General features: G+C 40.5%; 1 protein-coding gene across 1 annotated transcript in view; it reads right to left on the bottom strand.

The window, feature by feature from the left end:
- tpk1 (thiamin pyrophosphokinase 1) overlaps positions 1 to 14,623 on the bottom strand; it is a 44,570-nt gene extending 29,947 nt beyond the window's left edge. The window contains exons 1-4 of the mRNA XM_012833266.3: positions 14,548 to 14,623; positions 9,789 to 9,842; positions 7,021 to 7,095; positions 2,320 to 2,389 (exon numbers count right to left, since the gene is read on the bottom strand). Of these exons, the coding sequence (XP_012688720.1) occupies positions 2,320 to 2,389; positions 7,021 to 7,095; positions 9,789 to 9,831 (188 nt within the window). The 5' untranslated portion in view covers positions 9,832 to 9,842; positions 14,548 to 14,623. The remainder of the gene's footprint in view (positions 1 to 2,319; positions 2,390 to 7,020; positions 7,096 to 9,788; positions 9,843 to 14,547) is intronic.
- Positions 14,624 to 22,449: the final 7,826 nt, after the last annotated feature.

Here is a 22,449-nt window from a genome sequence, read left to right as displayed (position 1 = left end):
TGCATCGTCAACGCTGGGCATTAGTTGTCTGTACTCCGATTTTATAGTTTCCCCATTTTAATAAATGTATTAAAATGGGGAAACTATAAAATCGGAGTACAGACAACTAATGCCCAGCGTTGACGATGCAGATACATATATGCGTTCATGATATATTTTTCTTCTTCTCGCGTAGCAGAAGGTACGCACAGTGCGTACGGCTGCATGCGCCACTGGAACTCTGTGCAATTAATACAATACATAATAGGCTAATTGATACAATATCTCCTCGTTTGAGTGTGGTTGTTTGAGTGCAATGGGAGTGTATGATCGATGTTGTCTATAAAGGTATTTAGGTAAAGGTATTTACGGGAAAATATCTCGATCCACCTGTCACGTCTCTGTCTTTAGAGGGCAGCGCCAAATAACTGAACACAACTAAAGTCACGCGTGCCTCGCGGCCACAATACCAAATTTCATCATATTTGATAGAATGAAGGACATATTAGTTGTGACTAGTATCACCGAGTTTGATAGGTATTGGTCAGGTAATAGCCGAGTGACAGCTGATTTGCTTTCTGATTTGACAGTACTAATTCATGGTTTTTTTCAGCGCCAGATAACTGAACACAACTAAAGTCACGCGTGCCTCGCGGCCACAATACCAAATTTCATCATATTTGATAGAATGAAGGACATATTAGTTGTGAATAGTATCACCGAGTTTGATAGGTATTGGTCAGGTAATAGCCGAGTGACAGCTGATTTGCTTTCTGATTTGACAGTACTAATTCGTGGTTTTTTTCAGCGCCAGATAACTGAACACAACTAAAGTCACGCGTGCCTCGCGGCCACAATACCAAATTTCATCATATTTGATAGAATGAAGGACATATTAGTTGTGAATAGTATCACCGAGTTTGATAGGTATTGGTCAGGTAATAGCCGAGTGACAGCTGATTTGCTTTCTGATTTGACAGTACTAATTCGTGTTTTTTTTCAGCGCCAGATAACTGAACACAACTAAAGTCACGCGTGCCTCGCGGCCACAATACCAAATTTCATCATATTTGATAGAATGAAGGACATAATAGTTGTGAATAGTATCACCGAGTTTGATAGGTATTGGTCAGGGGAGACGGCCCAGTGTTCCGAAAGCCCGATATTCCGAAATCTCAATATTCCGAAAAATAGTCCCCCTGGCAAAATTTAGAAATATTTTAAGTGGCACAAAACACTCAAAGCATTTCGTTTGCACAGCAGAGCGGAGACGCTCACCGGGCTATCACGCATATAACTTTTCCTAGGCAATATTTGTTAACTTAGCCTACTCTGGTTTTGAATATGGGGTAGGCTACCACTCATGCGAAGGAAATCACCGGCAGATTGTCGCAGGACATTACGCAGATCTTGTCAAGCACTGACAAAGCATGCATGCGTTGGCAATCATACAAATATTTTTGTATCATAGCGATGCAAATGCATGTGTGTATAATAATATTCTGAATTCAAGTTAATGCTTGTGAAATAAAGGCATTTATATGTTTATGATTGTGTGATTCATTGGGATGTGCATGTGGGCAATAGTGGTTCACGTTGCTGTACTCACAATTTCGGAACAGCGGGCTGTCGGAAAAATGGGCTTTCGGAACATTGCCATGGAACCTTGGTCAGGTAATAGCCGAGTGACAGCTGATTTGACAGTACTGCTGTTGTTTTAAGCAAATAAAATGTGGAACGTCCTTATACGTGTTTAAGGAGGGGTTGTAAAGGTGCTCATATCTTCGGACCTCTTCTGTTATGTTTGTTCATAATCAACAAGAATAAGCTTGTGAGACAGTCTGCAGGATATTCATAAAAAACCGTGTCATTAGTATGAACAGTTGAGACAACTTATCCCTCTTTCGTCTTCCGGGTCACGACCTGGCAGGGAGAGAGGGAGCATGCGCAAAGACGCAAAGTCCAGTTCCTTATCCAATTCACCGTTACATGCCGCAATAGTCGAACTATCAACTGGATCGGATCGAGTTATCCAGGGGTGTTAGTCCGACTATGTGCGGTCCGACTACGATCCGACTAAGGTGCTTACATGAAACGGATAATGCGATTTCAGTCCGACTAAGGCAGTTATTCGAATCCATGTAACCACGGTCACTAACTCAAGCCCCCTTCTCCTGACAGGCGAGTCCCGGCACCTTGTTTCCTGGGTTTAGAGGGAAGTGTCGTACACGGTCCCGACACCAGCGCCTCAACGGCAGCAGTCTCGGAGGGGCACGGGAACCACAGGTTCACACCATTAGAGGAGTCTGTAAGTGGAGAAACCGAAATGGCCATTCTCACCTCTCTCGTCTCCCAGCCGTGAGGTCATAGAGGTGGTTGCTTCCTCCGTCTGCGCAGGCACGCAGCAGTGCTGGAATAAACACACAAAGATGTAAACAAAGAGACACACACACACATACAGATACACACACACACACACAACAAATAGGCACACATGCTAACACTCACTGGGACACACACACACACACGATGTGCTGTGACGCACACACACAATGAAGGACTTTATGCTTTGACGTCACAGCTTAACTCATCCCCTATCATACCCACATCTCAGGAAGCCCCCTACCCCCCCCCCCCCAAACAGACAGCTCTCCAATGCCCTCCCTATGAATACCATATACCATATCTGAATGCTTTTCATAAGCGCTGGAGAGGCTACAATACAACTGATTTAAAGAAGAGAATCCAATCATTCAGCAGGGGGGACCATGAGTGAGTTTCAGACCAATCTTGATAAGTACCCGCGACGGCAAAATTAAAAGTGATCCATTATTGAGGACCCTGGCTGTGATGACACTAACGGCTCCTTCAGAACGCCAGTAGAGGAACAAATCATCTCACACACACACCCACCTAAGGTCAGGTCGCCCTGCCAAAGTTAGGAATGTGCTGATAAGCATTATGCCACCCAGGTTGGGTGCCGCCAGGTGAACAAAAAAATACCAGCTGTGCCAACGAGAGAGAGAGACTGGCACCTCTACTCACCACTCTTACAGTAGAAATAGTATCTGAAGCTGGCATCTGTGGTTCCATTAAAGTTAGTATTTTGTTAGGTAACTAAATCCCTTGTGTGTGCAGAGAATTAAACCCCATGTGTTTGAATTAACATATATTTTTCTTTGAAGTGAAATGTGGAGAAAGCAGGCCGTGCTTATATATTCATTTATTTATCTATTTCACTCAGCCAACAAATAAAGCTAAACATTTGACAGAGGATGGGCTCCCATGACGACAGGTGGTCGCACTTTAAACAGGAATTTAAAGTAGTTTCGCATTTTCACGGAATACATTAGGTGGTTTAAACAAGGTACTTAGAGAAAGACAACTGTTCTTTTGAAGTTCCGTTGTATTAAATCATGAAAGCGAAAACTGTAAATGCAGAAGAAAATACCTTCAATATCACAAGTCATCCATACCAAAACATTCTATACTCAACTTTATATAAACTATGTAAAACTCAACTGCGAAACTAAGTTATCCTTGACATTCTTATCGTTATAATTGGCTAACAATGATGATGTCAAAAACATATCACATAGAAATAATCATAAGATAAAGCTTCCTATACCACTGAAATGCTACAAAGCAAAAATGATGTCAAGCTGAGAGAAAAGATAGACATAATGCCTTTGGGGATTTCTTCAGATGTATTATTTGGCCACACACACAACTCAATAAAGTGAGCTAATCCTATACTGTTTATCGTTGTCTGTTACAACGATAAACAATAAATAAATAAATGTCCTTTCTTGTGAGCCATTCTTGATTGGTCGTGGTCTGTCTCAGTGAATCTATGGATATGAATTTGATAACGAAATTAGGTTTGATGTGGTGTAAATGGATTAATTATTCCCTTAAGGCTAAATATGGCAGTAATCCTACATGGGTGTTTGATCTTAAATGGCTTTTTTGAAAACATGAGGATATTCCATAATGTGTGAGGAAAAAAGCAGACGACAATGAGAACACTGCTCTGGTATGGTTATAAAAACACTAATTTCTGTCTAACAAAACACTAAGGAAGTGAAGAAGAATTTAATAAAACCCACAGGAGACTGGAATATGTTGAGGGAAAAAAAAAACTAAAATAAAAAGGGTATGAAAAAGTCTACATGATGGTGGAAGAGACAAAGCGAGAGGAAGCAATGCAAAAGATAAAAGAAAGTGACGTAAGTGCTTGACCCAATAGCTGGCCTCCCTCTGGTGTGCAGCCGTTTCCATGTGAGCACGGGAAGGTGCCAGGGACATCTGATTATTGGCTTTCATTTGCATTATCGTTCTGAACCCACCCCCCACCCTAAAAAAAACTCCACCATTTGGTGACCTATTTACATATATTAAACAGCACACACATACACCTAGGCTCCATCAGCATACCTGTTTTGAACACAAAGCTGTCATTCTGATACAAAGCTGTCGTATTTTTGGAGGCATAAGCATTGAAAAAAAAAGTAGCCATTTTCAAGTAACGTTTTACAGACGAGCCTCATTTCAGCAAAGACGCTATCAGCCTGAACTGCTTCCTCAGTGACATACGAAGTCTCACAGAAGAACAGGGCAGGGGCTCTGTGATATTTGGGCACCTGCTGGGAACACACACTATTAGTGAGACGGAAAACAAAAATACCCTCAAAATACACAATCCTGATAAAAGTACGCAACACGTAGTTTTCCCCCGAAACATACAGTGTTTTTGACAAGTCATACAAATCTGCACATTAGCACACATTAACTTGATGACCTCACAATTATGGCACAAAGTTGGGTCATGTGTCAACTCTCATAACATCACAAAGGGCTGTGCATATGCCGAGTACATTCTGTCAATTTGAGACACTTTTTTTGTCTGAACAACAGCTTTCTCCCCCCAGTAGCAACAGTAGAGAGGCCTCTGCTCAGCACTCTGAGGGTGTGTGTCCACAGGTCTGTCCACGTCCATGCCTAAGGGTACAAGAGGGTGCAGTGCGGTGCCGGGACTTTATCACTTCTGAACACATTTTAAAGATGAGGACATCTCGGGACAGATAACCTTGTAAATAACCACTTCATTATCCTCCCCAGGTACAGCACTTCTTCTTGTCAAGAACTTTGCCGTCCGGCAGCAGTGTTTTATGGCCTGAGGCTATTGATGAGCTCGACCCGGGCTGGGCTTGATTTAGCGGTGCGCGCAGTGCGCGGAAGGGAAAGGGAAGAGGGAAGGAGGCTTCACAGCTGCCATAAATCCACTGGGGGCAAACAGTCAAAGAGCTAAAATGAAAAGTTAATTACCCCCCCTCCCCCCTCCCCCCCCACCCATAAAAAGAAGATTATATTTTTGTTTCCCTAACAAACTCCTCTGCAGTTGTTGATTTTTGAGCTCTGTGTTTTTCTTTTTTTTCTGTGCACTGGTAGATTTACAGTAGTGCTTGACCTCATTGGAGAGAACACATGGCCTGTCACTTCCTGTTAAACTGACTGTCCCTAACCAGACAGAAGAGCAATCGGTTCAGTGTCCATCTCGTCTCCGCGAGTGTCCATCAGGCCCAGCATATTTCAGTCATTTGGCAATGGAATTATTCATGCAGATCGACAGATTGACCTCTTGACTTCAAGTGACAATACTGCGCTGAAATAGATAAAGCCTTCAGGCCATCTGCACTACACTCAAGTCAACCCAAACAAAGCAAAACACTACGCAACTCAGTTCCACTGTTAATTATAGCATTGCAGCAGTACCAGCTCAGTCCTGTCTCCTACTTACTGTGAAGGCCTCTATTCAATTTCTCCTATTTATTGTCTTCCACAGAAAAATATGATAATGCACCACACCAGTGCATGAACCTCCGTTTTCTCTCAAACTATAATTGAATCACTGACAAAAACAGTCAGTTTCCCATCTAGCATCTACGTAGCTGTGTGAAGTACTACACATTTAGGGCACTAAAAAAGAAATGAGCAGCAGTTTCCTCTAATATAAACAACAAACCTCCATACATTGATAAGATTTACAAAACCTCCTGCAGGAGAGAGCAAGAGCAAAGGTAAAGAAAAAGGCAAAGAAAAAGTGAAAGAAAAAGAAAAAGAGAACACCTTTCTGAGCCTCTTCCCCTGATAGGGAATGGCACCAAGCTGGACTGATTCCAGGAAATGTCTTTCTTTGAGAAATGTGTGTACTGTGGCTTTGATCAGTGGGTCCCGAGTGCCTTGCGAGCCCCCGCTCCTCCACTGCAGGGGTCCCACAGGGCACCACTTCTGAGCCTCGGCACGGGGTGGGGTAGGGGGGGGAGAGGAGCACCACTTCTGAGCCTCGGCACGGGGTGGGGTAGGGGGGGGGAGAGGAGCACCCGTCTGGCCTGCTCCAGGTGGACCATCTGGAGAGACGCCCCCTTTGCTCCTGGCCCCCCAGTCTCATCTCCAAAGCCCGTTAAAAAATAAATAATAAAATAAACTATACACTGCACGTCGTCGCTACACGGTGGGAATGTAGCAACAGAGGAAACAGAAAGAGCCGTGGTATCCTGGTTCTGGCTTTTGTCAACAGGATCAAGGTTTGAAGACAACAATCATACCACTAAACACTCTACTGCCATGGTCATGACCGAAAAAAAAAGAAAAAAACTTTTAGAACGTTAGACAATCATTCAGGACATTCAAACCATCAGGGGTGTGTTTCCCAAAAGAGTAATCGTGCAAACAACCACTGTTAACCATTATACCGTATTTTTCTCCTATACCAATTGTATTGAGCACACTCCCTCTCTTTCATTTCCCATGGTCATTACACAGCGATGCTTTCAGGAAACACACCTCTGGTTTCAAGAGGTGACTGATGCTTAGCAGGGCAAAGATTTAATCAGTGGTGGGGGGGGGGGGGGGGCAAGAATCTGGCCCATAATACCTTGCAAACATCATGGGCCATTTGGCCAGTAATTGAGGATGAGTGGTTTGTACTGTAAACCAAAAGCCAATGTCTGTCTATTAGGTCAATCATAAAACGCATACCTTTACTCCAGAGGACATCCAGGTAGTTCTCCTCCAAAGGTTGATTTAGGATGATGAGACAAATCTTCTGGGTTCCTGGTGTAACATACAGCAAGGGTAAGATCACCACATATAACAAAACAGTCTTATGATGCCGTTTGTCATTGGCAGGATTGTATTGCTCTAAGCGATTAAGTTTGAGGGGAGCCAAACAGATTGGAAGTACATCTGAGGATTGTTTAAGATACACTGCATATTGTTTAAAATGGTCTTTGTCAGGCTGTGTATACTGTATGTAAGGGCTATAGCCTGATCAACAATGTAGACTTCCAAGTTAATTTATTCTGGTAATGCTTGCCTTCTAATTTGCCCCTATTACCTTATATGAATGTGTCTACAGGTACTATGACTAATGTACTCTGCAGACAACAGACAACCTTAGTGACTCACCATAACATCAACAAAGGACTCTGCAACCAAAAAAGTCATAGGGCAATTACCCTACCTAATGGTAATGGAATTGTGATTTAATGACATGTGTTGGCAAATGTACTTAATTTTTTCACCTAGAAATGAAAGACAACATCCCATTTAAAGTACTTATTTCCCAGTATCCACCACTTGGTAAACATAATATTATTATATATTATCACCTTCTCTCCTTGCTAATAACTATCCATGAACAACAGGAAGAGGCGATAATTCAGTTTTAGAGTCTGGAGAAAAAGTAACTTTTGAAGTCATGACAAGCTTGAGATGCCCTGTAATCCTTCTTTGATACACCGCATGTTGTCTGGCCAGTGCTGCCTATCAAGTCTGAGTGCTGAGCGAAACTGGAGTTGTCTGGTGGACTTGTCTGGTGATAGGGGAATGCGGCAGTCTGGTTTCCGCAGCATTTCCTAACAAAGTGAATTGGGACGCGCAGGCCCAGATGTACTAAGCCTTTAGTGTCTTGATTCAGGTGCAAATCTGGAACATTCCTCCTCAGACACAGAGACAGCGCAGCCTATTAAATAGTTTCAAAAGCCAAGACAGTTTTCTCACTCTCTACAAGGTCGATCCTCTGTATTATCATTCTTAAGTTAGTAGGAAAAGGTGAAATAGACAGGAGCAAAGCGTTGTCGATTACTATGCATAATTATGAAAACACTTTCAGAGGAACAAACCCAGATAAATAAATGAAGATATGTCTAATGAAAACAGTTTTGAAGTTTTGTGTCTTCAACTAATTCAAAGAAAGAAGAGCTCAAAACCACTGAAGTACTTCCTGTTAATGAATCCTTGCAATTCATTTGCAATTAATTTGCACTGTCTTGGTTTCTTGTTTCTATAATTATACTGCTTTATAAAAAAAAAATGTCATGTCCTGTTGATTAAAAAAACAAAACAATAATTTGCATTTCTAACATTAGAATAATACTGGGCTAGAAAATATGTTTTTTCGATGAGTAAATGGCAAAAATGATTAGTGTAATTAGTATTATTAAGTGTCAGAAAAAATGAATTACCTTACAAATGTATACATATATAACACTTTTTAGATTTTGGTCCACTTATTAACGTCCAGGTCGATATCTTTACCACCTTATAAACATGATATTATCTATCATAAGCGCTAAGATTGTGTTATATAGCCTCAGACTAGTATAGAAACTGTAAGCGAAGAAAAATCACCCAGGTAACATTCCAGAGCAATCTACTTCTGCTGGTATATACCGACAGCTGACAGCAGTGAATTACTGCATAGGGTCTCTCAAGTAACTACATAGGATCCCTGACAAACACAGGAAAGAAAAGAGGAAGAAACAGCACTTTCTCCTCCTCTCCCAACCGTGCCGTGGCCACATCTGCAACCTCTTTAGATCTGTGAATGGGCGCTAGTCTCAAATTTGACACAGGACTTTAATGAAACCACAAGGGCAATCCGTCTGTCCTCTGAGATTTAGCCATTTCTAGGTGAAAATGGGGGGAGAATCTCATCATCTCCTTGAGGACTCCCCACACACACACACACACACACACACACACACACACACACACACACACACACACACACACACACACTCTCTGACCAGCCTCCATATTCATCTCTCCACGCAGGGGATTACGGCAGTTTAACACACCTTCTACCCAAATCATTAGTTCCTCCTGCATGGCTCATGTTTTAATCATGGGTTTATGCTGGGTCTAACACCACCAGGGCTGGCGATATGCACTGAATAATAAAATATTCCAGTGTAAGCTATTAACTACGCTCGCCTCTGAATATAGTTCTTATTTGTCGTACAGTTGGGGTTGCCTGGGAGGTCTCAGAGGTCCTTAAACCCTAGCTGAGCCACGGTACGGGAGACTGTTATCCAGCCTACTACTGAAATGAGAAATGAGATTTCACTTCCAAACCAGGCTTGTTCTGCCGGGGTGAATAAGAGAGAGGCTGATCTATTTGCCACTCGACAACAGAGTCACTTGAAGGTGTAGTTCATTTGGGGTGTTCGTATGTGGCTAGACTTTTATTTTGTCTGAGCTGCTTTGACTAAACCACTACTCTTTCAGAACAGTAAACTTGCTTATGTACATTTATCAGTCAAGCACAGCTTCAGATAGGCTAATTGTTTATGCAAGCAATGATTGGTTTAGTCCATTATAGTAAATTAGTTAGTTCAGTGAAATACAACCTCGCTGTTGCTGTCTCTGAACTTCAAAGAGAATGTGGATAAATATGCAAAGCTGTCAAGAGAAGTGCGTCAGTTCCAAATGCTGAACACAGTCAAAATGGAATCCCAAAATACCTGAGGGTAGAAGGCAGTCCAGAGGTGTGAACACTTCGTCCATGTCGTTTGTATCTGTTCCAGAAAAAGAAGGTGAGTTATTACAGAAAGTACATTTAATAAATAAATATAAATTATAATGCCTGCTGCCGAAATACCAAAGCTTGCGAAGTGAACAGTTTTCTTCACCTTGAAGGCAATATCAGCTATGATAGACCACGTCTTACAATACAAACATGGCAACTACCAATGACATTGGTCTCCTTCATCCTTTAACCAACGACTGCACAATAGTTAAGACACAGACGAACAAAATAAGTTACACATTAACTGATTGGACTTGGAGTGCAGGTGCTACTCTCCACTGTGTGAAATTCACGGGGGGGTGGTGTTGGAGGTCAGAGAAGTCCAGTATGGCATGGGCCTTCCTTATGACCTACCGATTGTAAAGGTCAGAGCTGAACTTGGTTCAACCCAATAACTTTACTGGCCACTCCAACAAGTTGACTAAGCCTATTGTTATTGGCCAGATTCAGGTTCCCAGACCACAGTACAATACAAAAAGACAGAACCAATTCTCTAAAGGATTTAAACACTAAAACAGATCATTTTGGTGCACACATTAAAATAATTCATTTTCCTCATGAAATAAAGATCTTGTTGTACCTTCTACCATCTGCATTAGCCTAAAAGCACAACCCATTATGAAAAACAGTACCCACATATTTGTAGTTCTCCACCAAATCAATCTCAGTTACCTCAATAATTGTGGGTTTGAGGGTATGGACTTCCTAAAATCAGTAATCATCGCCTTGGATTTATACAGTTCAAGGAAAGACCCTTTACACCATGAAACAAAGTCATTAACGACCGGACCCCCTCCCCCCACCCCCACTTTCAGCAAACTAACTATGACAGAGTCATCAGCGAACTTTATAAAGTGTCTACTCTCAAATTTCGTCTGACAGCTATTTGTGTAAAGAGCATAAAGATGAAGAGAGATTGTGTATACATCCTTAGGGTGAACCAGTGGATGAGTGGACGCCATTAATCCTCACCCACTGTAATCTATCGGTCATGAAGTCTAAAATCCATCCAATGATATTCACATCAAGATTCAATTCAGAGAAGTTTCTCTGCGAACATATATGGCTGTACGCTGTTAAAACCAGAAGATAAATCAATAAATAAAAGTCTGGCATGAGCCAGGGGACTCTCAAGGTGACGATATATGTTGTACTTTCGTGTGTCCAATACAATTGACATTGCATTTGACATGGGTCAAAGCTACCATGGGTAAATGATAAGCAAAAGTACTCTCTGTTTGGTCCACAGACCCTCCAAAGGCACTTAGATTCATGTTTTCCCTGTGACAGGGTAAAATAATCCACAGGGCTACTAAAACTGTCAGAACATCAGTCATAACGGAATTTTGGACCAGGTATCGACAACCACACTGCTACTATTGGAGCTGAGGTCAGTGTAGCATTAAAATAAATGCTTCTACTCCTTCAATCAAACCTCTGGAAAGATAACAGATCAATAAACACACACACACACACACACACACACACACACACACACACACACACACACACACACACACACACACACACACACACACACACACACACACACACACACACACACACACACACACACACACACACACACACACACACACACACACACACACACACACACACACACGTGGAAATCAGCTAAGGTCTGGGCCACACCTGGCCCTGATCTGGAATGGATTTGGCACACCTTTCTGGAGTTGGAATCCATCTCTGTACACACTGATTTCAAGGACCAGCACAATTGTAGAGAAAAGCCTTGTATAGGCACAGGGCATCTGATAGACGTCGGTAAAGAACTCATCTATGCACACCTCAGCATAATTCAACTATAATAATGTAATAAATATATTGTTTGTTTTTTTCAAAATAACAGTTCCATTTTGAAGTCATATTTTCCATTCAACTACAAATATTGCCTCTGTCAAAATGACTTGGCCTGGCCCTTTCTCTGTCATGCAAACCTCTGTTCTCTGTGTAATCAGCTGTTTCTATACCAAAGCAGAGTATTGGAGCAAGATTGACTCAAGTGGCCTTCATTGCATTATTTCACACAAAATTCCTTTAAATACTTCTTTCATCCTTTTGGAGTCAGAGGGCATTTTCATTATCTACTCTTTACTTCACAAAACACAGTAAAACTTTGCAATGTCTTTGAATTCAATGAAACAGATTGCAAAGAAAAACATAAAGGCTAAAAAGAAAAACAGAATTAAATCGACGTAAGCCTACTAACTTAACTGAAATGTTGTCACAAAATGTCTCACAATAAGATGTTAGCAAGTAATTCTATTGTCAGAAGATAAGACAAGACAACACTGTGTAGCCTAGACGATTAAAGACTTTCGTGAGCACGTTTAATAAATCGTGGGCATATAAGCTGATCTAGGTCACCATGTACCATTAGGTGATCGTGATTTCCTTAAACATTCCACGAAGTAAGAAAAACAAGTATTCAGTCGCTCTCTGGCTCTCTAGACAAAAGACACTGACATCAAACCACCACAGCACAAAGAAGAAGAAGAAGAAAAAGAAGAGGAAGAAGTATGTATGTTGTTTATATGTTGTATTCTAAAAAGTAGGGAGTAGGAGATGTAAAACAATTTAGTTACAGAAAGTTAATGTTTTGGCATAACTTATAGTTATCTCCTGCAATTCACCTATCATTAAGCCCCACCCCCCTTAGTTACTGTTGCTAACTTGGACAAAACTAGCAGTGCTGATTACAGTAACAATGGAGACTCTACACAACTCTACACAACTTTTGGAGAGACTCTACCCAACTTTTGGAGACAGAAGGACAGATTTGGTCTAGACACTGTTCAAAAGGACTTCATTATTCCATGGAGGGATATGTACACAATGTAAAGCTAGACATGGTGACAGGCTTAAAATGGAGGTGAGAGTGAGGAGAATGATCTTCGCAGTGAATTGAGAACGAATTGTTTTTTGTATCGGTTAACCGTTTTCTCTGTCAAATGATGGCACAGCTTATGCATTAGTAAGAACATAAACATAAGTGGAAAATGCCTTTTGATCTCTATTAAAAAACAAAGGTTTTTGTTTGTCTTACTTAGAAATTCTGTGTTGCAAAATATGTTTATATAATTGTAGCATATGTGCCAATTAAAGCTGTTTTCTTAATCTAAATCTGGTTGTGCTCACCGATAAGTACCCTCTACCTTCCATTATCCTGCAAGGACTTTCCCTGTGGAGTGTACTCACTTCGCAATATGATGTATGGTATATGGTGTTGTCTAGTATTTGTAAATAATTTATGAATAGCTTATGAATGCTGCTTTGCATGTCACTTCACTATATGGGCAGTGAAGGATTTATAAATATATTATGAGCATTTTGTTTGAAATGCCAATCTTGATCTCAACTATGTTGCTTATATTTTTTACTTTGATACAGAAACAACTGATTAATTGGACACCAGGAGTTAGCATTACAATGAAAGGACCAAGCCATGTCATTTTTACGAAGCTAATAGTTTCAGTTGTGTGGGAAATACAATAGCGAAATGGGGACTATTATTTAGAACAAAAAAAAATTCTCACTTTGTATTCCATAGTTATGTAACTTTGTATATCAATGTTGAATCATGGTTCATGAAGCATTGATAAATGTATTATGAAGCATTCATGTAAGGTTTTATGCATGTGCTATGCATTCACCCTTCAAAAAAAGTGTTACCCACAAAAGCAATTTTTCAAATTACTTAAACAAAACCCCTCAAAAAGTGTTTCCACTTCCTATATAGATTCTCTGTCTTTGACATTTCACAGCAAATCATACTTGCTGTCTGCTTTATAAACTGACATCATATTAACCAGCAAACTGGTTGTCATGTAGAGACCTACTAAATATACGCAGTCATATGGTACACAAAATGAATATACTGGTATGTTTTCATTATGCTTCACTACAGAATTAGGTGCACATCACAAATGCATCTTTAGCAACATTATAGGCTATTGCCTTTTTTCATTTTTTTTTCATTGATATTGTATAATTTTGAAAAAAGCCCAGGGGAATGATGCATTTTATAGATGTCAAACCTATCCAAAATAATGCCTTAAGAGATGTCTCATGAGATGTTCGCGCATTTCTGCTGGACCCCAGCCTACATCCAAAGCAATTTAAGTTGAACAGCAACTTGATGTTAATGATAAACTAGTCTCTAGATAAACTACATGTTACGCAACTCGCTTCTTGCGGTGTCAAGGGTGTCCAATACATTTCCCTGCAATTATTACCCAAGACTATGTGATTGATCCAGGGGAAAGCTCATAACAGAAGGTCATGTTGATCACTTGATCTCAACCTTGACTGCAATGACGTTAAGGCAGCAAGGCATGACGCCCTATATTACTGACACTGGAAATAAAGTGAGTGTATTTACAGCAAGTTGACAAATCAGTAACGGTAAATGCAAAGCATCACATCGAAACACACTGCAACATAAGGATGGCTAAGTTAAAGGAACAGTCGAGGTTTTGCTAATGCTATTTTGCTTCCTAAAAGTCGACTGTAGCAAAAAAAGAGAGAAAAAATATCGCATAATAAGCGTAGTTTATTAAAACGTAATCACAGTTCACGCCGTGTATTACGTGGCGGAGGTGCAATGCGAATTTCTGAATCAGAAAGGTAATTTTCTGGCCGCACCGGTAGCTCTAATTTACTTTAACACTCACCGCTGTCGGCATGGGTTTCCAGTGTGTATACAATGATTGAGTTCCGGGAAGACGGTGTCCCACACAGGACAAACTGATTGTATTACGACATTGCAACATCTTCTGCATCTTACTGTATGTAAAACGTATCGACGTCACTTAATAGAATGCCGAGCTTGGTACAAATATATTGCACGCATAAATGGAATCACATGATATATCAAAGTATGTTTTTAGATCTTAACAATGAATAGCAGGGTACCGTTCATAGGCTTTCTATAAGACATGCGGGTCAACAAATGATACATTTTTGATCATTAACCTATAATTACTGCCCAAGGTAACAAATCAGGGAATGGAACCGATGTAGTCGAGCCAAACTGCAATAGGGGGTATAGCCTACACACTACATATAACCACATAATCAGAGCACAGATTCAGAATCCTTGCTAAATGCACTTGAATATTTCATTTAAATTACCACTCCAGGGAACTACTCTCTTGCTAACAGTGTACTATCTGTTAAAGGCTTGTCTTATGGGTGTCTAAAATAAAGCCCATTTCACATACGAAATCCGTAACAATGCCAGATGAAAGCATACTCAAAGGTGACATCCTAAAAATCTCTATCACGGAACTAGGAACATCATTGGTTTCTCCATCCATTGTATCAAAGACCGTATGGACCCCGTGATAACATCCAAGGCTTTATCTAAAAACAGTGGCCCCTTTGCCACATCTAACCCAACACCATACCTGTCAGATAACGTTAATGACAGACTGTGTGGGGGGAGCAATGTTCACTGAATCCAAGATTTTCATCATCAGATATGTGGCCATAGCTGTTGTGTACCCTGTTATCTCTTCCTGTTTTTAATGAAAATCAGCAAAGCTATGATGATGAGGTTATAGTTTAAGTCACCCTGTGGGATGTCAAATTACAATTGATTAGGTCAGACACAGACAATGTGTTTGTTAATTGTTTTACTTATATAGTGTTATATAATGCGTATCAATGAAATTACATTACATAGAAAGTCAGTTTACTTACCGCAAAAGCCCTTGTTTTTCTTTTTGTTAGATGCTTCTAAATCTCTTACACTTGCAGTTGCTCTGTGGGCGACTGACATTCTGTCAATGACAGCAATCATACTTTTAGAATCATTTCATTTTTGAAATGCAGTTATATTCACAGTGCTTCATTTAAATGAAAATGAATAATTGGTATTTTGCTCTCCTTGTCAGCCACTGGTCCTCTCTCTCCAGTTCTTGTCTGTCTAACAGAATACAAACGTTGGAGGCAACAACAAAAAAAGAAATGGAAATGACAGTATCTAGTCTCTGACATACTGTATGCAAACAATAGCACAAACAATCAAGTTGTCCAAAGAGTTAGTGAGCTATGCATTGCACAACTGCACACAATATACACCACAGAGACAGCAGCACCTATAAGATTGTACATGTCAACAGTACATGGCAACCCATCAAAAGACAACCCTGTTTTGTATGCACTAAATTAATGCAAATGCCCCTACATATTTTGCACATTTAAGTTGATGATTGCCCAACCTGCCACTCATATTTCCACCCACATTACAAGTTTGCATAACATTTATCAATGCAATGTTCATGCATGCATGTGCGTGTAAGTATTTAACGTTCATAATTGGAAATAGACTGACATGACATCTGTTTCCGAATAACAACTAAGTTGAAGGCATACATCACCTACAGAACACAGAATTAATGGCAATGGACAAGATTGTGTTCGTGCAGACCTAAAGGACTTTTTTATTTTGCTGAGTGAGGAAAAATCTCCACAATGCCTGAGCAGTTCTGAAATGAATGGCACACCTTGGCAACTTTCAGAGCTTGTCCTTGCTGCACACCATGTATTCAGTCCTCAGAATGTTACAAGACATTGACTATCAAATGTACCATGACATTTACTGCACTATTGATTGGGCGGAACAATTGGTCATCAATTAACTTCCCACGGGGTCACTACAGGTCACTCCTTCTAGTTGTACCGGATTTCAGTCAGGGAGGTCATTCTCATTTGTGACGGATATGAGCATCCACATTCAAGCATTCACATTCTATTCAAGCATTCACATGATTTCAGTTAATTACATTTGCATACTCGTTGTGCAGTAGGTGATACAGCGCAGTGATACTTACTCCAGGCAGGGCAAAAGATGGACAGTCAAATAAATATTTATGCACCTGAGGGGAAAGGATGGAAATTGTGTGCATGTCATAATGTATCCCTCCCGTGGAGCTTGTCTCCGTCTCAGTTGGTGGAGTGGCTTTCCTGGCGTATCATCCACTTCACAATCGCAGGTTTCACCCCCGGTGTGGGCCCATGGACCTACCTTGCACACCAGACTTTCATGGCAGCATGAAGCTATGGGGAAAATAAAGTAATAGTACTTACTTACTCACCAGTTTAATCTCAATAGATTTTGGTCAGTGGTACCAAGATGTGCCAGTTGACAAGATGCTCCATTACTCTCCTTACCCTTGTAATAGTAACCTTACGAGCACACTGTATACCCACTAAGCTGGTGTACAATACTTGAATAATCTCTCCCCACCATATTCTCTATCAATTTTGTATTTATCATGTATATATCATGTTATGTTTTATGTATTGTGTACATATACCACATGTATGCTGTGTGTACTTACAACATGTATGCTAGCATGCATACGTGTAATCATACGTGTGTGATTTCATCTGCCATGGTCCTGATTGTTTCCCCTCCCCTTCTGCCACAAGCTACAAACTGTTTAGTTTTGGCACTATATAAATACAATTGAATTGAATTATATGTAGACAGAATTGAAGCTGTTTGCCTGGAGATGAAATGATCCAAGGGAATACCAATCTGTTATGCATTTATATCCAGCTGCAAAGCCTTAGAGAGTCACACTTATTGTGTTTAGCCAAAAGCACACCATTTGAAAGAGAAATAATATAAAATGTGATTTATTGTCAGACTTAAGATGTTGTTGTCAACTTTCATGACAACTTTTATTTTTGTGGCATATCTGCATTCCATGTATTTAAAAACTGTTAATTAAGTTCATTTAAAAAGTCACACACATTCACATTCTTCATCCGGGCTGTCAAAACACCCATGAGCAAGGCTACACTTACAGGTGCGAAAAAAAAAGGTGAAACGATATACAAAATGAACTTCTCTCCTGACACTTGCACATATTTCCCTAAGTCTTTATGCACTAATTAATTATAATTAATTGTTTTATTTCTCTCCAACTCATCATCCAAATGTGACTGACAGTCTTTTCTTTGCTATTCTGAGCACTATGCTACTGCAGGCAGAAATATAAAGTACAAAAAAATCATTAAAGTATTCCGAAAGAAAGCCTTTAAGTGCCTGCCAGGATTTTGGAGGTACGAGACTCATTTATTGAATCCCTCATTTATTGATTGCAACATGGTGGTGAAGAAAGCCATATGTGCTTCAGAGTTAATCACCCATCTTGTTACAGGACATGATTATGAAAAGTGAATGTTAGTCATTTTATACTTAGAAAGTCAACTGAGCAATTACAAAACATCATCAGCTGAAAAATAGAAAAAGGAGAATCAAGATGAACAAATTCACACTGACAGGATGGGTTATGCATCTTCCATCGCAATGTCTTTCTTTACATGGACACTCTCAGAATCTCAAATATATCGCTTTGAAAGATAGGCGCGCTATTTTTACACCCAATGACATACCGTGGCATGACGAAGCGGTGATCGTGATGCACAAAGGATTGGTTATACTGTAGTATATCTTTGTTCCTTGATCAGAGACTTGTAATGCTGGTCGTCCTGATGACTGGCATTTACTCTCGAAACAGTCCTTGCTATTTCATACTGATTTCGTTCATACGAATATTGTACAGATTTCCACTCTCTAAAGTTAGAAATGTGGACTGCAATACTGGATATTGCTGAGAAACACTGCAAAGCATTGAAATTGGAGAGTCTGAGTAGGCAATATATATTTTGGCACAGATTTGCTTGTGTAGTAACTGAATCAAATTAGCATTCAGTTGTGGAAATTACATCTTAAAAAAAAAAAAGAACTCCAGTGATCTGCAACCAGACTGTGCTACAGGGTGTGTGAGTGGCATCACAATCTTGTCTTTAAATTTGTGCAAGCTTCACCGGTTAAATAAAGTAGAAATGCAGTGTGAAAGGAAGGTAGTGAAGTATTTAGGGGATTAAAAGGTGCTCCTTCAGACATTACTTTTTGTCATAGGGACAGTGCAATGGAGGTTCTACTTTACTGGCGTGGACACACCTCTCCTACCCTGATAGAACTCTGCCGAGGCAGCAAATTTAATTGTTAAAAAGTAAAAGGCCTTGAATGTATTACAGTGCAGCATGTCACATGGGAAACTTTATACAATAATGGTCTACTTACAGTTCAACTTCCTTTGTGCAATGCTTTTCTAAAAGTCTCAGTTCACGCCAGCAAAATGTGCAGAGAAGAGATGTATCAAAGCAGCAACCCTGTCTTGGGTAAACATTAAATACATTATGCATCACAGTATAGGACGTTTATGATAGTTACAATCATTTTCCTTTGAATGGCAAATCTCCTGGTCTCCATACCACATGTTTTCTGGGGCTATGAATCACAGTACACTCTTGTATTGCCCCCCCCCCCCCCCCCCATTCAACTTGTCTTGCTTGAAGCATTTTCTGCCCCCCCCCCCCCCCCATTCAACTTGTCTTGCTTGAAGCATTTTCTGCCCCCCCCCCCCCCCCTTCAACTTGTCTTGCTTGAAGCATTTTATGCCCCCCCCATTCAACTTGTCTTGCTTGAAGCATGTTCTGCCCCCCCCCCCCATTCAACTTGTCTTGCCTGAAGCATTTTCTGCCCCCCCCCCCCCCCCCCATTCAACTTGTCTTGCTTGAAGCATTTTATGCCCCCCCCCCCCCCCCCCCCATTCAACTTGTCTTGCTTGAAGCATTTTATGCCCCCCCCCCCCCCCCCCCCATTCAACTTGTCTTGCCTGAAGCATTTTATGCCCCCCCCCCCCCTTCTCCTCTGTCTTGCTGTCTTCCTCTCCTTCATCTCATCCCTTTTCCTCCTGTCTTCTCTTCTCATGGTCATATCCTTCTTTAATTACCCATTAATTAATCATCTGTGTCTCTATCTTTAGTGCTCTGTGGTGATAGTGACAACATAACCGCTCCCACGCATATTGCAATGCTAACGCTAAATGCAACCAAATGAATGAATACATCTCTGCTCTGATGCTTTCAGCATTCCGTCGGAAAATATGCACAATTACGATGTGTGTTTTATTTCACTGCACCAGACTGGTGCGATGGTGGATTTGAAAAACATCAGGTCCATATCCTGTGTTAGTATCCTCACTGGTCATATTATGACGAATAGCTGTTGACTCTTTTGGCATAGTAAGCATGAAATATACCAAATTTAACAGAAAGTACAGTGAACTTGTGTAGATGAGTTCGAGTTCCACCGAGACCAGGCTTGGATATAAAAAGTGCTCCATTTTGCATTTCAGACCCCAAGAGGTACCAAACTGCATTTTGAGAGGTAGGTACATTAGCATAATGTACATATTTATTACCTTAGAATCCCACGCTGTGTCTTGAACTTCTCTTAGAACAGACCCTGTCTCACCAACGGAGTTTTTCTTTTCAAACACAGCAACTGTGAGCTATGTTGTTGTTTAGAGTCAAAGATGTGCAAATTACCGCACCAGTGTCAACACCTTTGTAAAGGCTGACTGAATCAGGAAACATTTAAACTCAAAGCAACTCAGTGCGGAAATTATGTTTACAACATACTATACATACATATCTATACGCCCTGACAGTTTGACAGCCAAAACTCTGACATACCCTTATTCTTTATCTCATTCACAAAATAATGCCTTCCTATGTATAAGGTCAGGGGCATACAACCAAATTGCTTTCTAAAGTCAATTTCAGAGCCGCCATGTTGAGATGGTTGGAAGTTTCTGCTCCAGTCTTTGTTTATTTTGATCCGCAGTAAGGAGCTCCCAACACAACACTTGCTTGTATCCCCACTGGCGCTTGTCAAACTCAATCATTCCAGCCTTGTCACACAACTGGGATTGACCTGCCTTGTAATTACACACAGTGGTTGACAGGTCTGGTCAGCAGGGGAATTCCTTCAGCATATCCAGACTCGCTAGCCTGAGCTTACAATATCACTGACAAACTGTATCCTTTTTGCGTGCATCAGTGTACATTTTTTGCAATTTCCTTATACCCTTTTATTTATTTAGTTTGATCAAATTGGATGGGCTGCTTTAAATGGTTTGAACAAAAATCCACAACATTAGATAGAATTGATGTGGCTGTTCTAGTGAGTAATTTCTCGCCTTGTTTCTGGCCTATGAACAAACTTCTGTTGAGACTTGTGAGCAGGAGGATAACCCTAAACCTACAATAAAGGTCATCATGACATTGAGAAGCGTTTGTTTGACATGGGTAGGATGATAGATATGACATGTTACTGGGGTGAGATGTTTCTCATTACTCTTTCACCGTGGCAGGTTAACCCCAGCCATCTACCAGCTCGTCATATGGAAAATGATTTATGATCCCAAATCTATCACCATGTTTTTTTCTTCTTGAGCAAATTCTCCTATCCATGGTTTAATATGCATGATATTCTAGGTGATGTTTGACACAAATGTCAAAACATCACCCTTCATGATTTTTCAAAAAAAAACAAATCTGTGTTGCAAAGTGGGTGATCCAATACTTCAAATATAAAAATGTGTTTCTGTAGATTTGTACGGCTCCGATCCAAATGTACATCGTACGCATGTAACACATAACACAACAGAGATCATGTGACCATTGATTTACGCTTCACACTGAATCCATTAACATCCCGTAACAGCCTCCTCACAGCAAATACCACATGGTAATAACCACAATAATGTTCACACAATTACGTGTACGTTTCATGGCTACAATATGTCAAATCATTTACAGTGGCAAGCCATGAATGGAAGTTCGAAGTCATATTTGTTTATATAAATTATATATACAGTATCTGAGGCTTGACTGCTGCTGTTAAAAATAACTTGCCCCCATGACCAATGCATTGTGCATGCTGAATTAATGTATACATATTAAAGCCCTGCGGTATTCATCTTTATTCGTGTATCTGAGTGGTGGGTGAAGAGAGCTGGGTTATTACAAGTAACACTGCTGCCCCCATTCCTTGGGGGGGGTAGGGTGCCTGATTTGAATGCTTATATTAAAACGTACATATTATTTAAGCACATATTGTCCACATTGTCCAAACACATTGGCCTTGGTGTGCGTTTGTGCATGCGTGTGTGTGTGTGTGTGTGTGTGTGTGTGTGTGTGTGTGTATGTGTGTGTGTGTGTGTGTGTGTTTGTGTGTGTGTGTGTGTGTGTGTGTGTGTGTCGGGGTAGACTGGTATTATTTCCTATTGATGTTGTTCCATTTGTTCTACATTGCAGTACATCACATCACATCATATCACATAGCAAGGATTATGATGCTGGCCTGCACATGATACATCATCTTACAAGAGGTTACATATATATTATGCCACAGCTGAAGAGCTCGCAGCTCAGTAGTTAGAAAGGTAATTAGATAAGAAAACCCAATTTCTAATCTAATTCATAATTTATAATCTTATGATATATAATCTGAAATTGAGTTACATGAGGCATTAGCAAGGCTGGTTTAAGAACACTAAGGACCTTTGGACTACACCTACTCAAAGGGCCCCCTCAGCATTGTCACGCAGTATTTTCAGGTCCTCTAGGAAAAGTAACATTTTGCAACCACAATGTAATGCTACACCCTGACACAACCAATGCACTCTTGGTGATATAGTGCTATA

The sequence above is a fragment of the Clupea harengus genome, chromosome 17, assembly GCF_900700415.2.
Source record: "Clupea harengus chromosome 17, Ch_v2.0.2, whole genome shotgun sequence".
Taxonomy (NCBI): domain Eukaryota; kingdom Metazoa; phylum Chordata; class Actinopteri; order Clupeiformes; family Clupeidae; genus Clupea; species Clupea harengus.
Note: the sequence above shows the minus strand (reverse complement) of the source record. Positions and strands in the feature narration are given on the sequence as shown.